General features: G+C 36.9%; 1 protein-coding gene across 1 annotated transcript; it reads left to right on the top strand.

Annotated features, from left to right (window-relative positions):
• Positions 1–5110: 5110 nt before the first annotated feature.
• On the top strand, positions 5111–6043 carry LOC141512134 (olfactory receptor 2W3-like). Its single transcript, XM_074221004.1, has one exon. The coding sequence runs from the start codon at positions 5111–5113 to the stop codon at positions 6041–6043; it is 933 nt and encodes a 310-aa protein (XP_074077105.1).
• Positions 6044–19811: the final 13768 nt, after the last annotated feature.

A 19811-nucleotide genomic window follows, 5' to 3' on the forward strand; every position in this document is an offset into this window, starting at 1 on the left:
GTAGATAAATATTTGCACTAGAGGTCCTTCAGAATTATCTTGGGGAGAATAAATCATTCACAGTTAATCATTTTATAAATTGTTGTATAATGTTTTCCTGGCTCTGCAGAGCTGAATTTTAAGTCTAGATCTTCTGAATCTCAGGCCACTTATCTGTTATTAATATGCATACATACCCAATGTCAAATACCTAGATAAAACTTTTAGAATTAAGTCAATCTAACTTCAAATAATTATTAAACACAATGTGCTGGTCATATTGTTAAATAAAAGATATAAAATAGTTCAAATTTTTCTATGTGAAAAAACATTAAAATTACTGAAATTTTATTTTTTTATTTTCTTATCTGATTTTTGGCATCTTTTAAGAAAAGAGAAAGAAAAAGTGTGAAGGTATCTGAACAAGAAAAATTATCAAGGGGTAAGAAATTTCAAATTGTCTATACTTTTGGAAATCATGAGTTTGGAATTCCATTTCTTCATAAACTCATGGTTTTTCTGTGCATCAATTAGCCTAAAACAAAGTTAGACTGAAATCTTCCTCTGATATTCTGAAGTGACAGCATGTTTCTGATAGTTATAGAAATGTGCAAGCTCTATCCGTTTTCAAAAATCTAGAAAGCTAGAAGCCCATGTTGGACTGGCTTGTCCTGTAATTCTGGAATACAGGCCAGTAGGGGAAAAATTTGTAACTGTCATAATAAATCATTAAAATGACCTAATAAGGTAAGGAAAAGTTGCAGTGAGGCTCTTTAGGGAACGTCCAGTTCTAGATGTGAGGAAACCTTTAAAGAAACAAGAAATATATGATGTAAAAAACAGATATTAAAATGCTGCTGGTCTTTCTTTCTCAACACCTACACACTATGATATACTTATTAGAACACTAAACCTGAAATCAGAAATCATTGGCTTCCAATCTGGTCTCATCTGTGAACCCCTGGGCAAGTCATTAAAGTTTACATTACTCAGTTTTCTCAATTGAAAAATGAGAGTAAAATGAGAGTACTGTGAGCATGAAATGAGATAATACTTGTAAAGTTATGCTTATCTAGATTCACATATAAATGCCTAATAATTATATATTTCCTTCTTAAAGTTAATTTTTCATTAGTTTTTTTGCAAGACAATGGGGTTAAGTGACTTGCCCAAGGCCACACAGCTAGGTAAATATTAAGTGTCTGTGGCTGGATTTGAACTCAGGTCCCCCTGACTCCAAGGCCAGTGCTCTATCCACTGCACCACCTAGCCACCCCTCTAAAGTTAGATTTTTTAAAGAATAATTCAGAATTCTTTTCCCTTTATACCTAAACTCTTCTTCCTCTGCCCATGAAGAACTATATAATCACTTTATTAGTTTTATCCAAAAGGGGAAAAAATATAAGAACTTATCAAACACTTATCAAAGATTTACAAACAGGCTTTTTATTAAGCACATGTGAAAAATTGAAATTATCCATAGTTTTTTTTTTCCCCAAAACCTACCACTCTATTGAAATTTGCTATTTCTCCAATGGGCATTAATTTAAGACACTAATATTTCCAATTAAAATGCTGCCTGTGACAAATGCCTTTCATTTAATCCACATATCTACTCCATTGCCAAATCTTTCTGTCTCTTTCTCTGTAAAATAACTCAGATCATCTTTCTCCCCTCTATTAGAATGGCACAGTGGATAAAGCACCTGGTTCTGGAGGCAAGAAGATTTCTTTTCACACCTAATAACTGTGTGTCCTTGAACACATAACCTAAATTGACTTCAATTTCAGAGATTTACTGTGAAGATGTGATGAGACAATATTTATACAGCACTCACTATAGTATTTGACCTCAGCTTTTGTTTCATTTTTTCTGAGTGACAATTTGGTTTATTTATTTTATATTATTATAATAATCTTGTGTGTATAAATATAAACTGGCTCCCCCCAAATAAGATAGAGAAATCTCAAGGATAGTGAGAGAGGGGGAAAAAAGTGTACTTCAGGCTGTGTTCAAATTCCAAAGGCTCTGTCTCTGGGATGAGTTACCTTCTTCATCGTAAGTCCAACAGAGTAGTTGCTTCAAATATTTTTCTCACAGTTGTATTTCCCTCTACTCTATTCCTCCCCACTTTCACTTATTCTATTCTCTTTCTTCTTTCACCCTGTCCTTTCTCAGAAGTATGTTCTATCTGAGTATGATCTTCTCTCTTTTCTGTCACCTCTCCTCCTCCCCTCCCCCCATTTTCCCTTTTCCTGTCCCTTTGCTTTCATTTTACTCTAAGGTAAGATAGACTATTACTTAATAGTATCTTATTTCCACTCTGAGCCATTTCTGATGAGAATGAAGGATCTCTCAGCTTACCCTGTTCCATTCGATTGCAAAAGCTTTTTCTTGACTCTTTTATGTGAAATATCTTAGCCCCTATTTCCTCTCCTTTCCCTTCTTCCCAGTACTTTCCTTTATGACCCGTGACTCCATCTTTATACCATAATATATCTTTAAATTCATCTCCCTCCTGTATCTTGTCTATAAATGCTCTTTTTAACTGATTTTATAAATATATTTTGCTGTATTTTTTCTTGAAAAATGAAGTCTAGACTTTTACCTGGCCCTGATTTTCAGGTAGTCCAAAAAATTTTAAATTATCTCTCTGTTTTCAAGGTCAGTTGCTTTTCCAATGAGATATTTCACATCTCCTAATTTTTGGTTCTTTAGGTATTGTTCTATTGCTTTCTGATTTCTTGCAAAGTCATCAACTTCCTTTAGTTCCATTCTATATTTGAAGCTATTTTCTTCAGAGAGCTTTTTCATCTCCTTTTCCAACTGGCTAATTCTGCCTTTTAAGGCATTCTCCTCATTTGCCTTTTGGGTTGTTTTTTTCCCATTTGGTCTAAACTATTTTTAACATGTTACTTTCTTCAGTATTTTGTATTTCTTTTGCTAATCTACTGTCTTGGTTTTCATGATTTACCTTCATCACTCTCATTTCTCCAGGAAATTATTTCTCGACACCCCTTAATTGTATTTTAAAGTTTTTTTGAAGCTCTTTTATTGCCTGAGCCCATTTTCTATTTCTCTTGGAGGCTTTGGATACAGATGTTTCAGCTTTGTAATATTCTGAGTATGTATTTTGATCCTCCATGGTACCAAAGAAATTTTCTATGGGTCAGATTCTTCTTTTTCTGTTGTTTGCTCATTTCCTCAGCCTTTGACTGATTTACAGAACTTTCAAGGCTTTGGCCAAGGAGGGGGAGAGTTGGCACACCACACAGTGTCCTTGATTCCTCCAAAGTTTTATGAGAGGCTCTCTTGCCTGTACTCTGGTATCTGGATGACTGCAGGCATTTCCCTCTGCCCTGGAGCTATGAGGATTGTCCCTGCTCCACTATGGTGGCATGGGGGCCCAAACTGCAACCTGGATCTGAGTGTGGGCAAAGAGCAGAATCCTGCTCCAGGGAGAGCAGAGAGAACTCAGCAGTCTCCCCTGACCCCCTTATTGTCTGTGGACTGGGAGCTCTGGAAATACTGATGGCTTCCCCGGTTCCTCCTGTAGGTTCTCACCACAAAGCTGCTGTGAGGCTGGCACTCCACTCCCCACTCAATCTTATCAACTACGCTGCAGGTTACCAACCCTTCAAGCTGTCCCTGGTGATCTGTGGGCCAAGAGATCTGAAAACTGCCCCCTCTTGCCATGGACCCAGGAGCCCAGGGTGTGTACCTGGAAGTTTGGAGCTAGTTTGCTCCAACCCAGCTGTGCTGAATTGTGGCTCTTTCTTACCTCGTTCCTGGTGAAACAGATCTTTCCTGTGGAACTTCTAAGTTGTCTTGGACTGGGAATTTGTAACACTCAGTATATCTGTGAGTTATGCCCCTCTAAATTTTGGCTAGAGTCATAATTTGATGGCTTTGGGAATTTGTGGAGCAATGAATTTCCTGGAATTCCTGCCTTCGTGTCACTATCTTGGCTCCACTGTCTCATCTTTTCTTTCTACCTTTATTAAGCATTACTCACTTTCACAAAGTTCAAAAAAATTGTCCTTATTGGTGTTCCTCATATATAGCATTACAGTTTCCCCTCTGTACCTTTGCATGACTCTTCCTCAAGTTTAAAATGTTTTCCTACTCTTTACTGTACCTCAGAATCCTTCACTTCCTTCAAGCCTCATCTCAAGATTCATTAAGATTTGAAACACACAAGTTATTTAATAAAAGTTTAATAATTTGACTAGACCCATTTTATGATACTTCTTCACTCTCAAATTGTCTTTTATCTATTTTAAATACTTTGTATGTGTGCATGATCTACAGATAGAAGTCCTTATGATTACATACTCCTTATGATTTTGCCTTTGATTTTCCCCTCCAAGATCTAGAGCAATACTTGAAACAATGTTAATTATAAATACCTTTTAATTGATTGATACATGGAGAATCTAGATTAAATATCCATCACTCATTCAAATAGCAAATCACATCAAAATATAGGTCTGACTAATTAAGCTTTTCATAAATTGGGCACTTATTAAAATTTAAAAATTATTTTTTCTTATGGGACTGAACAAATCAGTACTTTTTTTGCAAAACTTCTGTTAAATCAGTGAAGGAAAATCAGTCAAACTGAGTGTTGAAGCTTTTTTAAATGACTCAAGGAAGCAAATGATTAATTGACTTAATTTTCTACCAGCTTGTTCTTACACATAGTATACATTATTTTTTCACTTTGATATGAAAAATAAAGTAGCTAAAAGTATACCACAATGTTTTCAATCCCTTCTTTATGTCAGACTGTTCCAGTGTGACAGAATATGCTAGATAATGATAGGGGACCCAAAATTTGAGGCAGTTCATATTTCCAGCTATGTATCATATGAAATAGGAATGTTTCAGATTATTATTTTTTTAATTTTATTCCTTTAAGACAATGGGGTTAAGTGACTTGCCCAAGTTCACACAACTAGACAATTTTTAAGTGTCTGAGGCTGTATCTAAACTCAGGTCATCCTGACTCCAGGACTGGTGCTCTATTTACTATGCCACCTAGCTGTACCCTGCATTTTTCCAGCATCAAAATTTAAATATTTTATCATTCCTCTCCCTACAGGCATTTGCAACTAAGGGATTTTAGTCATGAGCAACAAAAGTTCCCTGGAACAATTCATCTTATTGGGTTTCTCTGACCGGCCTATGCTAGAACATATCCTTTTTGTTATAGTTTTAATCTTTTATTTGATTACTTTGGTTGGCAACATCACTATTATCTTGGTCTCCCGACTAGACATCCGACTGCATACTCCTATGTACTTCTTCCTCACCAACCTGTCTTTCTTGGATCTTTGCTTCACTACCAGTTCCATACCTCAGTTTCTCTTCAATCTGAGAGGATCGAATAAGACCATTAGTTACTTAGGTTGTGCCACCCAACTCTTCATGTTTCTTGCATTAGGTGGTATAGAATGTGTTCTCCTGGCTGTCATGGCTTATGATCGCTTCACTGCCATTTGTAAACCCCTCCACTACACTGTCATCATGCATCCCCAACTCTGTGTGCTGCTGGTGGCTGTGTCTTGGGGCATTGGACTACTTAATTCCCTGGTTATGTCTCCAATAACAATGAAATTACCCCGATGTGGAAAATACCAAGTGAAACATTTCCTCTGTGAGATGCCAGCATTAATCAAGATGGCCTGTGTGAATACAGTGACTATGGAAAGTACAGTCTTTATCTTATCTGTAATTATTGTCTTGGTACCCCTCTTGCTTATTCTTATTTCTTATGGATACATTACACAGACAATTCTGAGGATGAAGTCAGGTGTGGGACGGAAAAAGGCCTTTAATACCTGTGGGTCCCACCTCACTGTGGTCTCACTTTTTTATGGTAATATAATCTACATTTATATGCAGCCAGGGAACAACTCATCTCAAGACCAGGGAAAATTCCTTACCCTCTTCTACAACTTGGTGACTCCTATGTTAAACCCTCTTATTTATACTTTTAGGAATAAGGAAGTTAAATCTGCATTAAAGAAATTATTTTTTGACAAAAGCAGGTTCAGATGACAACTGAGGTGTCATTATTATCTACCAGTTATGTACATTATTATTATCAACCAGTTATGTATGTTACTAGATGTCTATTACCTCAATGTCCTCAAATATCTTACATTCTATTGGGAAGACATATCACATTATGTAGACTAGCAAATTTAAAATATATATATATATATATATATATATATATATATATATGAAGTAGATACATAATATGGATGGAGTAATATACTAGCAATTGATCAGAACAGATGGTGGTAACTGAATTTGGCATAATTACAATTAGGAGGCATATTATGGATCTGCGGATATGTTCAGAAGTTCAATTGGATCTGACTCTTTATGACCCCATGGTCATACATGTATCTAGCTAAGGAAAGATACTGGAGTGGTTTGCTATTTCCTTAGCCAGTGGATTAAGGCAAATTTAGAGACTTGTCACTTAAATAATTTCACACAGCAATTTAAAGCTTGATTTGAACTCAAGATCTTCATGCTTTACGTAATGGGTAATAATTAGGAGAAAATGATAGCATTACAAAATTAAATAGAATGGTTTTAGTCTAATTTTAGAACTTAAGGTTATATGAGCAGTAAGGAGACTAAAACAAAGACCACACTTCCTGAGTCCCTGACTAATATTATTTCTTGTTATTTCAAGTATAAGAAATGATTAAAACTTGCTGTTTTCTAAAAGGAAAGTATCAGAAATTAAATCTTCAATCAGCTTTATTAGGTTAGTGAAGTCCCCGAGATTTATATAAGGAAAAAGCATCATGTATAAATACATAATAGATTTGTTACATTTGTAAAAGAAGGACAAATGAGAAGAAAATAAATTAATACTTAATTCAGAGTTTGAAAAAAAATTTAATTTTTCCCCATTTTTGTTAATTTTTTTAAAGAGAAATTTATTTCTAGTTAATATGTTTCTTTATGATTCTTATAAACATGGGGGAAAGTAAAAACTGTTTGATTTATAAATCACCTACAAGATACACAGTTTTTAAAATGATTTTTAATATATGTATATTCTTTATTTTTAGGGCAGTTATTTTTGTTAGTGGATTTGCATCATCCAAATGGAGGAAAATAAAATCAATAGTAATGCCAAGATTTTAAACTGGATTGCATGATCCTGGTTTTCTTCACAAATTTTCTGTTTGTAACTAAAGAACATTTGTGTCAAGTGGAAAATTAAAGAAGTCCAAAAATCATACATTTTTAACTGTTTAAAATTTGTCTTAAGAATTTCCTTTTATTAGAAATGGATGAATATACAAGTAACCTGAATATGCTTGAAAGCCTAATCATTTACAGACTCCAAGAAAAATGGAAATGTTGGGAGCCAGGGTCTCTAAGCTGTTTGACACAGTCACAGCAAGATGACTCAAGGCAGTCACACTGCCTGATGGAACAACATTTCCTTCTTCATTATATATATATGGATTTCATGCATACCAATATTTTTAGGTTTATTATTGATTACAATATTTACTCATCCTAATACTGGAATGACTATAAAGGAAGGAGATCAGAAAAATTCCTTGAATAAAACAGATTGTAAACTCTGTCCAAATTTAACAGGACTGCCTCTCCCTGAGGCATACAAAAGGTTTCAACATTATGAAATCTCTGGAAAACCCAACACTGGGAATTCCAAGAAGATGCCAGAATATATACAGGGAAAACAGATACAAAATGGGTCCAATAGAATTCCAAGGAAATTAATAGTTTTACCCCCCTTACTGTACACAGGAATATATGAAAAAGATGGTGAGAAAATAGTTAGTACAGGTGACTGATATGTGAACTCCAGCAGCCTTAATTTCATGGGAAAGAATAAAAAAGTCACAGAAACTGTGGCTTCTACCAACAAGGCCTGAAAGAAAAATTAGTTATTGTAAGAGTTAACAGATGGGTGGACAAGCATAAAGACCCTCACTATAGATTGTTAAGGGAGTGTATTGAGAAACATTACACAGAAAATATAAAAAACTTTCCATTAAAAGAATTGCTTAATTATTAACTTTAAATGAATTAACAATTATACAATGTAGTAATAAATAAGGTAACAGGTTAAGGTCATCATGGTCTGAGTAGGGGTAAGAAATTAATTAACTATATGATTATTACTTAAATTTATAATCACATGATTAAAACTTGTAACCATATGAACTATATGATTGATGATGAAAAGTGTACACTTTTGTAACCAAGGAAAGGATCTTAGCTTGCTTGCTTGAAACATACATGATTCTGAGACTATAAAAATAAATCCAAGTAGCTGACAGTCAGTCAGCCTGCTCCTGCCTTTACCCACTTGTTGACTCAACTCATTTTGCTGACTCTATCCCTCCTGTCAGGTTCCAAGGACCCCATGGAGGCTGGACCCCTGCAGATTGGCACCACGAACAAGGACTTGACAGGTAATATACCCCCCCTTTTTTTCCTTAGTGGGATACATAGGCTTCTGCTCGGGGAATCTGCAGGTCCCCTGATGAGAATTATAGCAGGCAAGAAAGGGCAGTAATCTTAAGAACATTATGGGTAATAATAAAAGTAGGTAGAGAGTTCTTTTTATTGAAATTCTGACTCATTTATTACATAAAAGAGGAATCAAGGTTTTCTGAGATCTGAGTCACTCGATTCATCTCATTAGTGCAAAAATTGCTGTCCTCGGTTTCCTGAAAGTGGGTCTATAGATCTTGATATTTGGAAAAAAGTAGGAGAAGATATCAGAAAATATATAGAACAAGGACCAGAGAAAGTTCTTGCAGATGTATTCGGTTTATGGAACCTGGTCAAGGACACTCTTGATCCTGACCATGAAATTACAAAAAGAAGTACTAAGTTATCATCTGCAGTTTGTGCTGCAACTGTGGAAACTCCTTTATTAATAAAATCTAGAAATAACTCAACGGCATCTCTTAGAGATGAGCCTGAGGAAGATCCTCCTCCTGATGAATTAACTCCTGAGGAAGAGGAGGATCTGGAAGATGAAGCAGCTAGATATAATAATGATTGGGGTGCATTTACTGTAGAAAAGAAAAAAGAAGAGGGTAAGGAAAAACAAAAAAATAGTGACCCCACCTCCCTTATCGGATGTGGGATTTTATGGGGATATTAAAGAAGCTCTAAAAAATGGAGAAACCACCTTTGGGTGCTATCCCCACAGACTGGTTGCTTTTTTGGTTCCTGGAAGGGTCCAGATGTTCTTTTAACACCCGGAGGAGAGTTTGTTTGTATATTCCCACAGAACTCGGACTCTCCTATCTGGATCCCTGTTCCATTCATCCATTATTATGAGGAAAAGACCAAATCCACAAAACCCCCAGATGAACGATGACTCACAAGGTGTCCCTGTTTCTTCCTTGGTGAACCCGGTTCGGAAGCTCTCTCTTGAAGACGGATTTATTTCTCCATCTGTCTCCAGAAGAAGACTCTCCCTCTGTTAGATCATGTGTTTCAGCACCTTTTGCTCTCTTGTTAGTTCCATCTGATGCTGATTTTATTATAAAAGAAACGTCTCCAGATTTATTTGTTGTTAACTGTACCACCTGTATAATTTCTAATTGCATTGATTCTAAATCTAATGTTAATGCTGTCATTGTAATCCATCAACCCTCTTTTATCCTACTCCCTACTACCCTCAGTGAGATATGGTCTGATGATTCTGGGTTATTTGCTTTAGATGTTATCCGTAATGTTCTCTCCCAGCAAAAAAGGTTTATAGTTTCCCTGATACTGGGAATTTCTGCCTTAATTGCTATTATAACTTCTGTTGCCTTGGCTTCTACTGCTCTTATTCAAGAAGTGCATACAGTACACACGGTGGATCAGATTACAAAGAATGTTTCCCGAGCCCTAATGTCACAAGAAATTATTGATAGGAAGCTAGAAGCTAAGGTCAATGCTTTAGAGGAAACAGTTCTATATTTAGGGGATCAGTTACAAGATTTGAAAGTTCATCAATCCACTAGGTGTCATTTTTCCCTGAAATCTATCTGTTACCCCTCTGCCATGGAATGCTTTGGCTATTCCCTGGGACAATGTTAAGAACCATGTCCTTGGTAACTGGAATCATTCTGATTTGTCATTAGATTTATCAAAATTACATTCCCAAATATCTGCCTTGTCTTCTGCTCCATCGGCTCTTTTGACTCCCGCTGATGTGACTTCCAAATTTTTTACAAACTTGAAGTCTTTTTTTAATTCTCACAATTTAATAATGTATATTATAGCATCTTTGGGTGTCATATTATCTCTGTTAATCCTCCTTTTTTGTCTTCTAGTCTTCTTCAAGATTATAATAAGATCAATTTGAATGGCCCAAGTTGAACTTTCTGCTATCAAACTAAAAATAAAAGGGGCAAATGTTGGGAGCCAGGGTCTCTAAGCTGTTTGACACAGTCACAGCAAGAAGACTCAAGGCAGTCACACTGCCTGATGGAACAACATTTCCTTCTTCATTATATATATATGGATTTCATGCATACCAATATTTTTAGGTTTATTATTGATTACAATATTTACTCATCCTAATACTGGAATGACTATAAAGGAAGGAGATCAGAAAAATTCCTTGAATAAAACAGATTGTAAACTCTGTCCAAATTTAACAGGACTGCCTCTCCCTGAGGCATACAAAAGGCTTCAACATTATGAAATCTCTGGAAAACCCAACACTGGGAATTCCAAGAAGATGCCAGAATATATACAGGGAAAACAGGTACAAGATGGGTCTGATAGAATTCCAAGGAAATTAATAGTTTTACCCCCCTTACCATACACAGGAATATATGAAAAAGATGGTGAGAAAATAGTTAGTACAGGTGACTGATATGTGAACTCCAGCAGCCTTAATTTCATGGGAAAGAATAAAAAAGTCACAGAAACTGTGGCTTCTACCAACAAGGCCTGAAAGTAAAATTGGTTATTGTAAGAGTTAACAGATGGGTGGACAAGCATAAAGACCCTCACTATAGATTGTTAAGGGAGTGTATTGAGAAACATTATACAGAAAATATAAAAAACTTCCCATTAAAAGAACTTCTTAATTAATAACTTTAAATGATTTAACAATTATACAATGTAGTAATAAATAAGGTAACAGACAGGTTAAGGTCATCATGATCTGAGTAGGTGTAAGAAATAAATTAACTATAAGATTATTACTTAAATTTGTAATCACATGATTAAAACTTGTAACCACATGAATTATATGATTGATGATGAAAATTATACACTTTTGTAACCAAGGAAATGATCTCAGCTTGCTTGCTTGAAACATACAGGATTCTGAGACTATAAAAATAAATCCAAGCAGCTGACAGTCAGTCAGTCTGCTCCTGCCTTTACCCACTTGTTGACTCAACTGATTTCGCTGACTCTATCCCCCCCGTCAGGTTCCAAGGACTCCGCAGAGGCTGGACCCCTGCATGGAAGGACATCAAAAGAAATCAACCTGAACATTGCTGTCCCTTACATTAATCAAAGGAGACTGTGTCCTTTGGCTTTCTGTAATTTGGCTAGATATACAGATGGGCTATTGACCACAGTTCAGATGCATGGTATTACTGTTGAACATTTGGTGAAAAGTACAGATTTCCAGTAGTAGAGTAATGCAAAAATATCCCAGTATCATAGAACAGATATTCATTCTTGTAGATGCTTTCATGTACATGTACACTTCAGAAGTAGTACAGATGAATACCAGAACATCAGGGATCCTTTAGAAAAATGCACAAGCACACTATTAGAGAGGCAGAATCCTGGAGTGTTCTGCAGCTTAGGTGTACTGTTGTATAGAGGAAGTTTCACAGAAGTATAGCTTACAATACTATAGCTGTATAGGTTAAAGTTGTCAAATCAATGACTAAAGTTTACATAAGAAAAGCAAAGGCATGTGTATATAGAGAGAATGATCTGCATATAGACCATGGTACATTTTAGTACAAAGATGAAGAGTTGGGGTGGCTAGGTGGCATAGTGGATAAAGCACCGGCCCTGGAGTCAAGAGTACCTGGGTTCAAATCCAGTCTCAGACACTTAATAATTACCTAGCTGTGTGGCCTTGGGAAAGCCACTTAACACCATTTGCCCTGCAAAAGAAAAACCTAAAAAAAAAGAGTTGTATAGATGTTCTGATGAATTCTTTCACAGTTAAAAACTATTCTGAAGTTCAGAAGTGTATTTTTGAGATGTAGAGTTGTACTGGCATATAATTGTCCATTTCAGTGATCTACAGATGACTCTATGCAGATGTCCAATTACATGATGGTCGGCAGTCCATCTGGAAGATAATTGAGATGAACATTTAGACACTTATGCGGCTGTACTTTTGGACCATCTTACCATTGTACAACAACAGCCTTGGACTAATGAAGAGATATTGAGATTTGAAGATTCCTGGTTCCATCCATAGGGATGGTCCATTATTCAGAGGTACAATTTCCCAGATGACAGAATGAAAAAGTGAAAATTTGCAGAGTTCTTCAGGTCTTCTCTTCAACAGAAGAAAGAACCATGGAGTGTAACACAACTTATGTGTACTGTTTTACTGAAGACACTTTATAGAAGAATAACTTTACATTACTACAGCAGTATAGGTTTACAGTTGTGTATATGAGGATTACAGTTTACATAAGTAAAGCAAAGAGGTAGGCACAACTGTACCAATCTGCATATAGATCATGGGACAGTTCTCTTATTATGAATATAAAGAGTTTTCAGTTATCTAGAGATATTTTCTTTGCAGATGACCAATTTCCTGATGTCCAGCTGTTAAGCTGGAATGTAGTTGAGAAGAACATTTGGATAGAGGATTAGATGAAAAAGTATAGAATAGTAATTGCACAAATAAATATCAGTAAAACTGAGAGACTTTAGTACAATTCACATGCATGGAACTAGAGAGACAGAATCATAGAATATAATGCAGATTAGGTTTACTGTTGTACAGAGGAAGGTGTATAGAAGTACAGCTTTACAAGACTAAAACTGTATGGGTTTACAGTTGTCTAACTAATGATTAAAGTTGGAATATAGCTGAGATGAACATTTCAATAGATATACACTTAATCAGCTGTACCTTATCAATGTAAAACAACACTGGTGTACTCCTGAAGAAATGTTGAGATTTGCAGATTTAGGTTTCCATCTATAGGGACGGTCTGTTATTCAGAGTTCTATTTTCCCAGATGACAGAAGGAAAAGTTGGAAATATGTAGTGGTTCAGGTCTTCTCTTCAACAGAAGAATTAATGTCCTCCTGTTCAAATGCTCAGGTCAACTGATGTACAGTGGTTAAATGTATATTTCTACACTTATTCAGAAGTCTTTGAGCAAAGAATACTTTAAAAATTGCAGAATAGTGCAGAAATAGTAGTGTGTTGTTACCGAGGTTTAAGACAGTATTCTGAGTTTTGGAGATATTCAAGAGACCCTCTCTAAAGACGTTCATAGGCACAGTGATACAGATGTTTAGATATTGAGATGGGCCATTGCAATATTTTATTGGAGTAAAGATGCATGGAACTACAGTTGAACATTTGGTGGAAGGAACAGATTTTGAGTATTCAAGTATTGCAAGTATATCCCAGTACCACAGTACAGATTTCTTTCTTATAGATGCTTTGATGTAGCAGTACAGAAAGGTAGTAGCACAAATGAATATCAGTACAGCTGGGAGCCTTTAGTACAATGCACAAGCCCATCACTAGAGAGGTAGAATCATGGAATATAATGCAGCTTAGCTCTGAATAGAGGAAGTTGTATAGAAGTGCAGATTTACAGGACCACAGGTTTACTTCTGTGTAAATAATGTTAACAAAAGGAAAACAAAACAGAAGATACAGATGTACGTATCTTCATAAAGGCCATGCTATGAGTTCTACAGATGTTTTGATGAAAGCATAAGATGTTAAAGAAAAGTATACTGCAGTTCAGATACCCAGTTTTGAGATGAAGAGTTACAATGACGTAGACTTGTCCATTTCAGTGATCCAGAGATGTTTTCTTTGCAGGTGGCCAATTTTGCAATGTCTAACTGTCCATCTGGAATTTAAATGAGATGACCATTTGGGTATATGGCCATACCTTTAAACTGCATTACTGGTGGAAAACAACACCATTGGAGTCATGAAAGGATGTCAAGTTTTCAGATTTCTAGTTCCATACATACAGACAGTCTGTTATTCTTAGGTATATTTTCCCAGATGACAGAAAGAAAAGTTGGAAATGGGCAGAGTGGTTCAGATCTTCTCTTCAACAGAAGGACCATTTCCCTCCTCTAGGGATGCTCCATTGAAATGTTGTACAGTTGCAAAATGTGCATTTCTACATTTGGTCAGAAGTCTTTGAGCAAAGATTTGTTAAACTGAAAAATTGAAGAATAGTGCATATAGGCTAAAGTATTTGTTCAGTCCCTCTTTAAAGATATTCATTGGCACAATAATACAGATGTCTAGATATAGATATGGGCCATTGCACAATTTTAACACAGGACAGACACATGGTATTAGGTTTGAAGATTTGGGGGAAAGGATAAATTTCCAGTAGCAGATCATGGCCTGGATACACCAGTACTATGGTTTATAGATTTCATTCTTGTCTATGCTTTGATGTGCAAATACAGATCAGTAGTGGCACCAATGAAAAGCTGAACATCTGGTAGCCTTTAGAAGAATGCACAGTGACACCACTAGAGAGATAGAATCATGGAGTGCAATTTGCTATAGATATACCATTTTACAGTGGATGCCTTGTAGAAGTATAACTTTGCAGTAGTAGAGGTTTACAGTTTTCTAATGATCTAGGGTTTACATAAGTAAAGGAAAGAGGTAAGCAGATATGTGCCAAATGCATTTAATTTGTGGGACAGATCTTTTTTTAAAAGATGAATTGTTGTAAAGATGTTCTGATGAAAGCATTAAAAGTTAATAAGAATATTCTGAAGTTCAGATGTTCATTTTTAAGTTGTAGAGTTGTAATGGAATGGAATTGTACATTTTCAGTCATCTAGAGATGGCCAATTTCCTGATGGTCAGCAGTCTGGCTGAAATATAGCTGACATGACCATTTGGATGGATATATTTGGCTGTACCTTTGAACAGTCTTCCCAATGGAAAACAACACCAGAAGACTAAGGAAGAGATGACAAGATTTGCAGATTTGGGCTTCCATATACACGGACAATTTGTTGTTTGGAATTCCATTTTCCCAGGTGACAGAAGCAAAAGTTGGAAAGGTGCAGAGTGGGTCAGGTCTTCTCTTCAGCAGAAGAACCATTTCCCTCCTCTTCTTGGAATGCTCCATTGAAATGATGTACTGTTGCAAACTTTGCATTTCTACACTTGATGAGAAGTCTTATGTCAAACATTTGTTATTGCAGAATAGTACACAAATGCTAGTGTATTGTTTCTGAGGCATTTGGATAGACATACACTTATTTGGCTGTAGCTTTGAACCTTCTTACCAATGGAAAACAACACCAGTGGACTCACGAAAAGATGGTGGGATTTGCAGATTCCAGTTTCCATGACGGTTCATTATTCAGAATTATAATTTCCCAGTAGATGAAAGGAACAGTTGGAAATATTCGGAGTGGTTCAGAACTTCTTTACTAGAAAAATGAAGAATAGTGCATAAATGCTATTTTTCCTGAGGATTACATTTGAAAGAATTCAAGGATCTATCTTCAAAGATGTTCATCGGCATATTATTACAGATGTTTAGATATATAGAAGGGTTAGCACACAATTGTAATGCAGTAGAGATACACAGTATTTTGGTTGAATATTTGGTGAAAAGGACAGATTACCAATATTAGAGTATTGCAAGTACATCCCAGTACCATGGTACAGAAATCTTTCTTGAAGATGTTTTAATGTACCAGTACAGAATGGTAGTAGCACAAATGAATATCAGTAGAGCTGGGAGCCTTTTAGTGCAATGTACATGCACACAGATAGAAATGTAGAATAATGGAATATACTGTATTGTTATACAGGTGAAGTTGTATAGAAGTGCAGATTTATAGGACCATAGCACCATACATTTGCTTTTGTGTAAACACAGTTAACAGAAGTAAAGCAAACAAGAAGATACAGAACTACCCATCTCCCTACTGACCATGATATGAAGTTTTACAGATGTTCTGATGAAAGGATAACAGATTTTAAAAATCTTCTTCAATTTAGATATACATTTTTGAGATGTAGAGTTTCAATGACGTAGAATTGTTCATTTTAGAGATTTAGAGATGTTCTCTTTGCAGATAGTCAATTTTCTGATGGCTAACTGTCCAGGTGGAAATTAAATGAGATGATCATTTGGATATAGATATAGATATACATTTATTTTACTGTACCACCTTACCAATGGAAAGAAATACCACTGGACTTATGAAACAATTTCAATAGCTGCAGATTTCTGGTTCCATCCAAACAGACAGCCCATTGTTTAGTGTTCCATTTTCCAAGATGATGGAAGGAAAAGTTGGAAATGTACAGAGTGGTTCATTTCTGTCTTCCACAGAGGAATCCTTGCCCTCCTCTACAGAAGCTCAATTGAATTGCTGTACTGTTACAAAATGGTCATTTCCACATTTCTTCAGAAGTCTTTGAGCAAAGATTTTTTTCCTAGAAAAATCTAAGAATAGTGCATATTTGCTTGTGTGTTCATTCAGGCCCTCTTTAAATATATTCAATGGCACAGAAATATAGGTGTCTAGATATAGAGGTGGGCCATTATTCAATCCCTCTTTAAAGATATTCATTGATACAATAATACGGATATCTAGATGTAGAGAGGGGTCATTGAACAATTGTAACACAGGACACATACAAGGTATGAGGTTTGAACATTTGGTGAAAAGGACAGATTTCCTGGAGTAGAGCATGGCCTGGTTTGGCAGTATCATGGTACAGATTTCTTGCTTGTTGATGCTTTGATGTGCACGTACAGATTGGTTTTAGCACCAATAAAAAGCTGAACATTTGGTATCCTTAAGAAGAATGCACAGTCGAAGATGGTGACAAGAAAGGATCCTGTCTTAGGCGCTCTCTCATAAAACTCATAAACTAAGGACTCTAAATTTTCAAGAGACAGAACCCACAGAAGGACCCAGTGAGGCAGTTCTCCTACTCAAGGTAACCTGGAAAAGAGCAGAAAGGCTCTGCTCCCTGGGGTTGGAGGGGTGACCCGCCAGAGGGGTGGCCCACCAGAGCAAAAGAACTTCAGCCTTCCAGAGGCAGCCCCAGGGCACTGGGAGCCCCGGCTCACAGCAGCAGGGGAGTTTCCTGAGCTACCCCCCAGGGAGCATCAGGCACAAATTGGGGGAACAGCTGGGGACTTCTGTCAGAGCAAGCACGTGAAGCCCAGCCCTCAGGGCACACAGTTAGCAGCATGGCCAGCCAGCTCAGGAGTTCCAGGAACAGAAGCAGGTGAAGCCTGTAAGCAGGAGCTCCCAGGGCATGAGCCCATTGAACCTAGGGAGGGGAGTGAAGAGAGACTGCGGAGCTCTGTCCTCTGCCCCTGAAAAGGACTCTGAGGCTCTGAACACATTCAAATCCTGATCGCAGTCTAAGCCCCCCCATAGAAAAGCAGGGCCCCCCCACCTCAACCTCATAGTAGAGGGGAGCGCATATGGTCTTTCACAGTCCAGGAGGGAGGACAGAGCCTCACACACTGAGATCCTTGTAGGGGTGTCCCAAAAGCTCAGGAAGCATCCTGAAACAAGGCTCAGGCTGGGAAAATGAGTAAGCAGAGGAAAAAGAGGAACATCATTGAGAAATACTTTGCTTATGATCCCAAGGAGGATCAAAACACTCATTCTGAAGATGAGGAAGCACAAGCTCCTGCATCTAAAGACTCCAAGAAAAACAAACTGGGCTCAGGCTAGGAAAGAGCTCAAAAAAGACTTTTGAAAATAAAATGAGGGAGTTAGAAGAAAAACTGGGCAAAGAAATGAGAGAGATGAAGGAAAAACAAGAAAATGAAGTCAGCAGCCTAGTCAAGGAAATCCAAAAAAATGCTGAAGAAAATAGCATGCTAAAAACCAGCTTAGGTCAAATGGATAGAACAGTTCAAAAAGTTACTGAGGAGAAGAATGCTTTAAACAGCAGAATGGGCCAGATAGAAAAAAGAGATAAGAAAACTCTCTGAGGAAAACAAATCCTTCAGAGAAAGAATAGAATTCAGGGAGACTGATGAATTTAACAGGAATCAGGAATCAACACTTCAAAACCAAAAAGATGAAAAATTAGAAGAAAATGTGAATTATCTCATTGAAAAAAACAACTGATATGGAAAACAGATTTAGGAAAGATAATTTAAAAATTATTGGAATACCTGAAAGTCATGATCAGGAAAAGAGCCTTGACATCATTTTCAAAGAATTACTATAGGAAAATTGCCCTGATATTCTAGAAGCAGAGGGCAAAATAGAAATGGAGAGCATCCACCAATCCCCCCCAAGAAAGAGATCCTAAAAAACCAACCCCTAGGAATATTATAGCCAAGTTCCAAAACTCCCAAGTCAAAGAGAAAATATTACAAGCAGCCAGAAGGACACAGTTCAAATATCGTGGAGCTGCAGTCAGGATTACACAGGACTTAGCAGCAACTACATTGGAAGCTCATAGGGCTTGGAATATAATATACCAGAAGGCAAAAGAGCTTAAAACCAAGAATCAATTACCCAGCAAGGCTGAACGTCCTCTTCCAGGGAAAAAGATGGACTTTCAATTAACCAGTGGAATTTCAAATGTAGGAACATTTGTTGGAATGTTGGAATGGCCAGAGCTGAACAGAAGGTTTGATCTTCAGATACAGGACTCAGGTGAAGCATGGAGACTGGAGGAGAGGGGGAAAATATGAGGGACTTAATGATGATGAACTGCATGTATTCCTGCATAGAAAAATGACACTGATAATACTCATATGAACCTTCTCAGTTAATAGAGCAGGTAGAGGGAGCCTTTATAGTTGAAGCACAGGAGAAAGCTGAATTTGAAGATAAAATATGGTGCAAAAATGGAGTCAATAGAAAAAAGGGAAATGTAATGGAAGAATGAAAAAGGAGAGGGGGAATAGGCCAAGATATTTCATATAATAAGATTTTTCTTTATTACAAAGAGCTATTGCGATGATATGGAAGGGGGGAACACAAGGGGGAATGAGGTAATCTTCGCTCTCATCAGAAGTGGTTAGGAGAGAAAACAGCATATATAGTCAATGAAGTATAGGCATCTGGAGTAAGAAGGGGGGGAGGGGGAAGGGGGGATGTGAATGAAAGAGGAGAGGATGGAACATGGTGGGAGAGTAGTCAGATATAACACATTTTCTTTTTTTACTTCTTGCAAGGGGCTGGGATTGAATGGCCTGTCTGGGACCATAGGGACAGGTGGATGCTGAGTCTAAGGGGTGGTATGGGGGCTCAGGGCCTCTTGGCCCCAGAGCTGGGGATCTGTCTGCTGTACCAATCAGCTACCCTACAGCAGACTCAGATTGAAAGGAGAGAGAAAATAAAGTACATGGTAGTGGAGAACTACAAAAGGAGGGAGTTGCGATCAGCAATGGCAAGGGTGGAAAAATATGGAAGTAACTTTTGCCATGGACTTATAAAAATGTGATCCACCTGCAACAGAGTTGTTGGTATTGGAACAAAGACTCAAGCACATTTATTATTATTATTATTATTATTATTATTATTATTATTATTATTATTATTATTATTATTTTGGCGGGTGGTGCAGGGCAGATGGGACTGGGTG

Source organism: Macrotis lagotis, chromosome 2, assembly GCF_037893015.1.
Source record: "Macrotis lagotis isolate mMagLag1 chromosome 2, bilby.v1.9.chrom.fasta, whole genome shotgun sequence".
Taxonomy (NCBI): domain Eukaryota; kingdom Metazoa; phylum Chordata; class Mammalia; order Peramelemorphia; family Peramelidae; genus Macrotis; species Macrotis lagotis.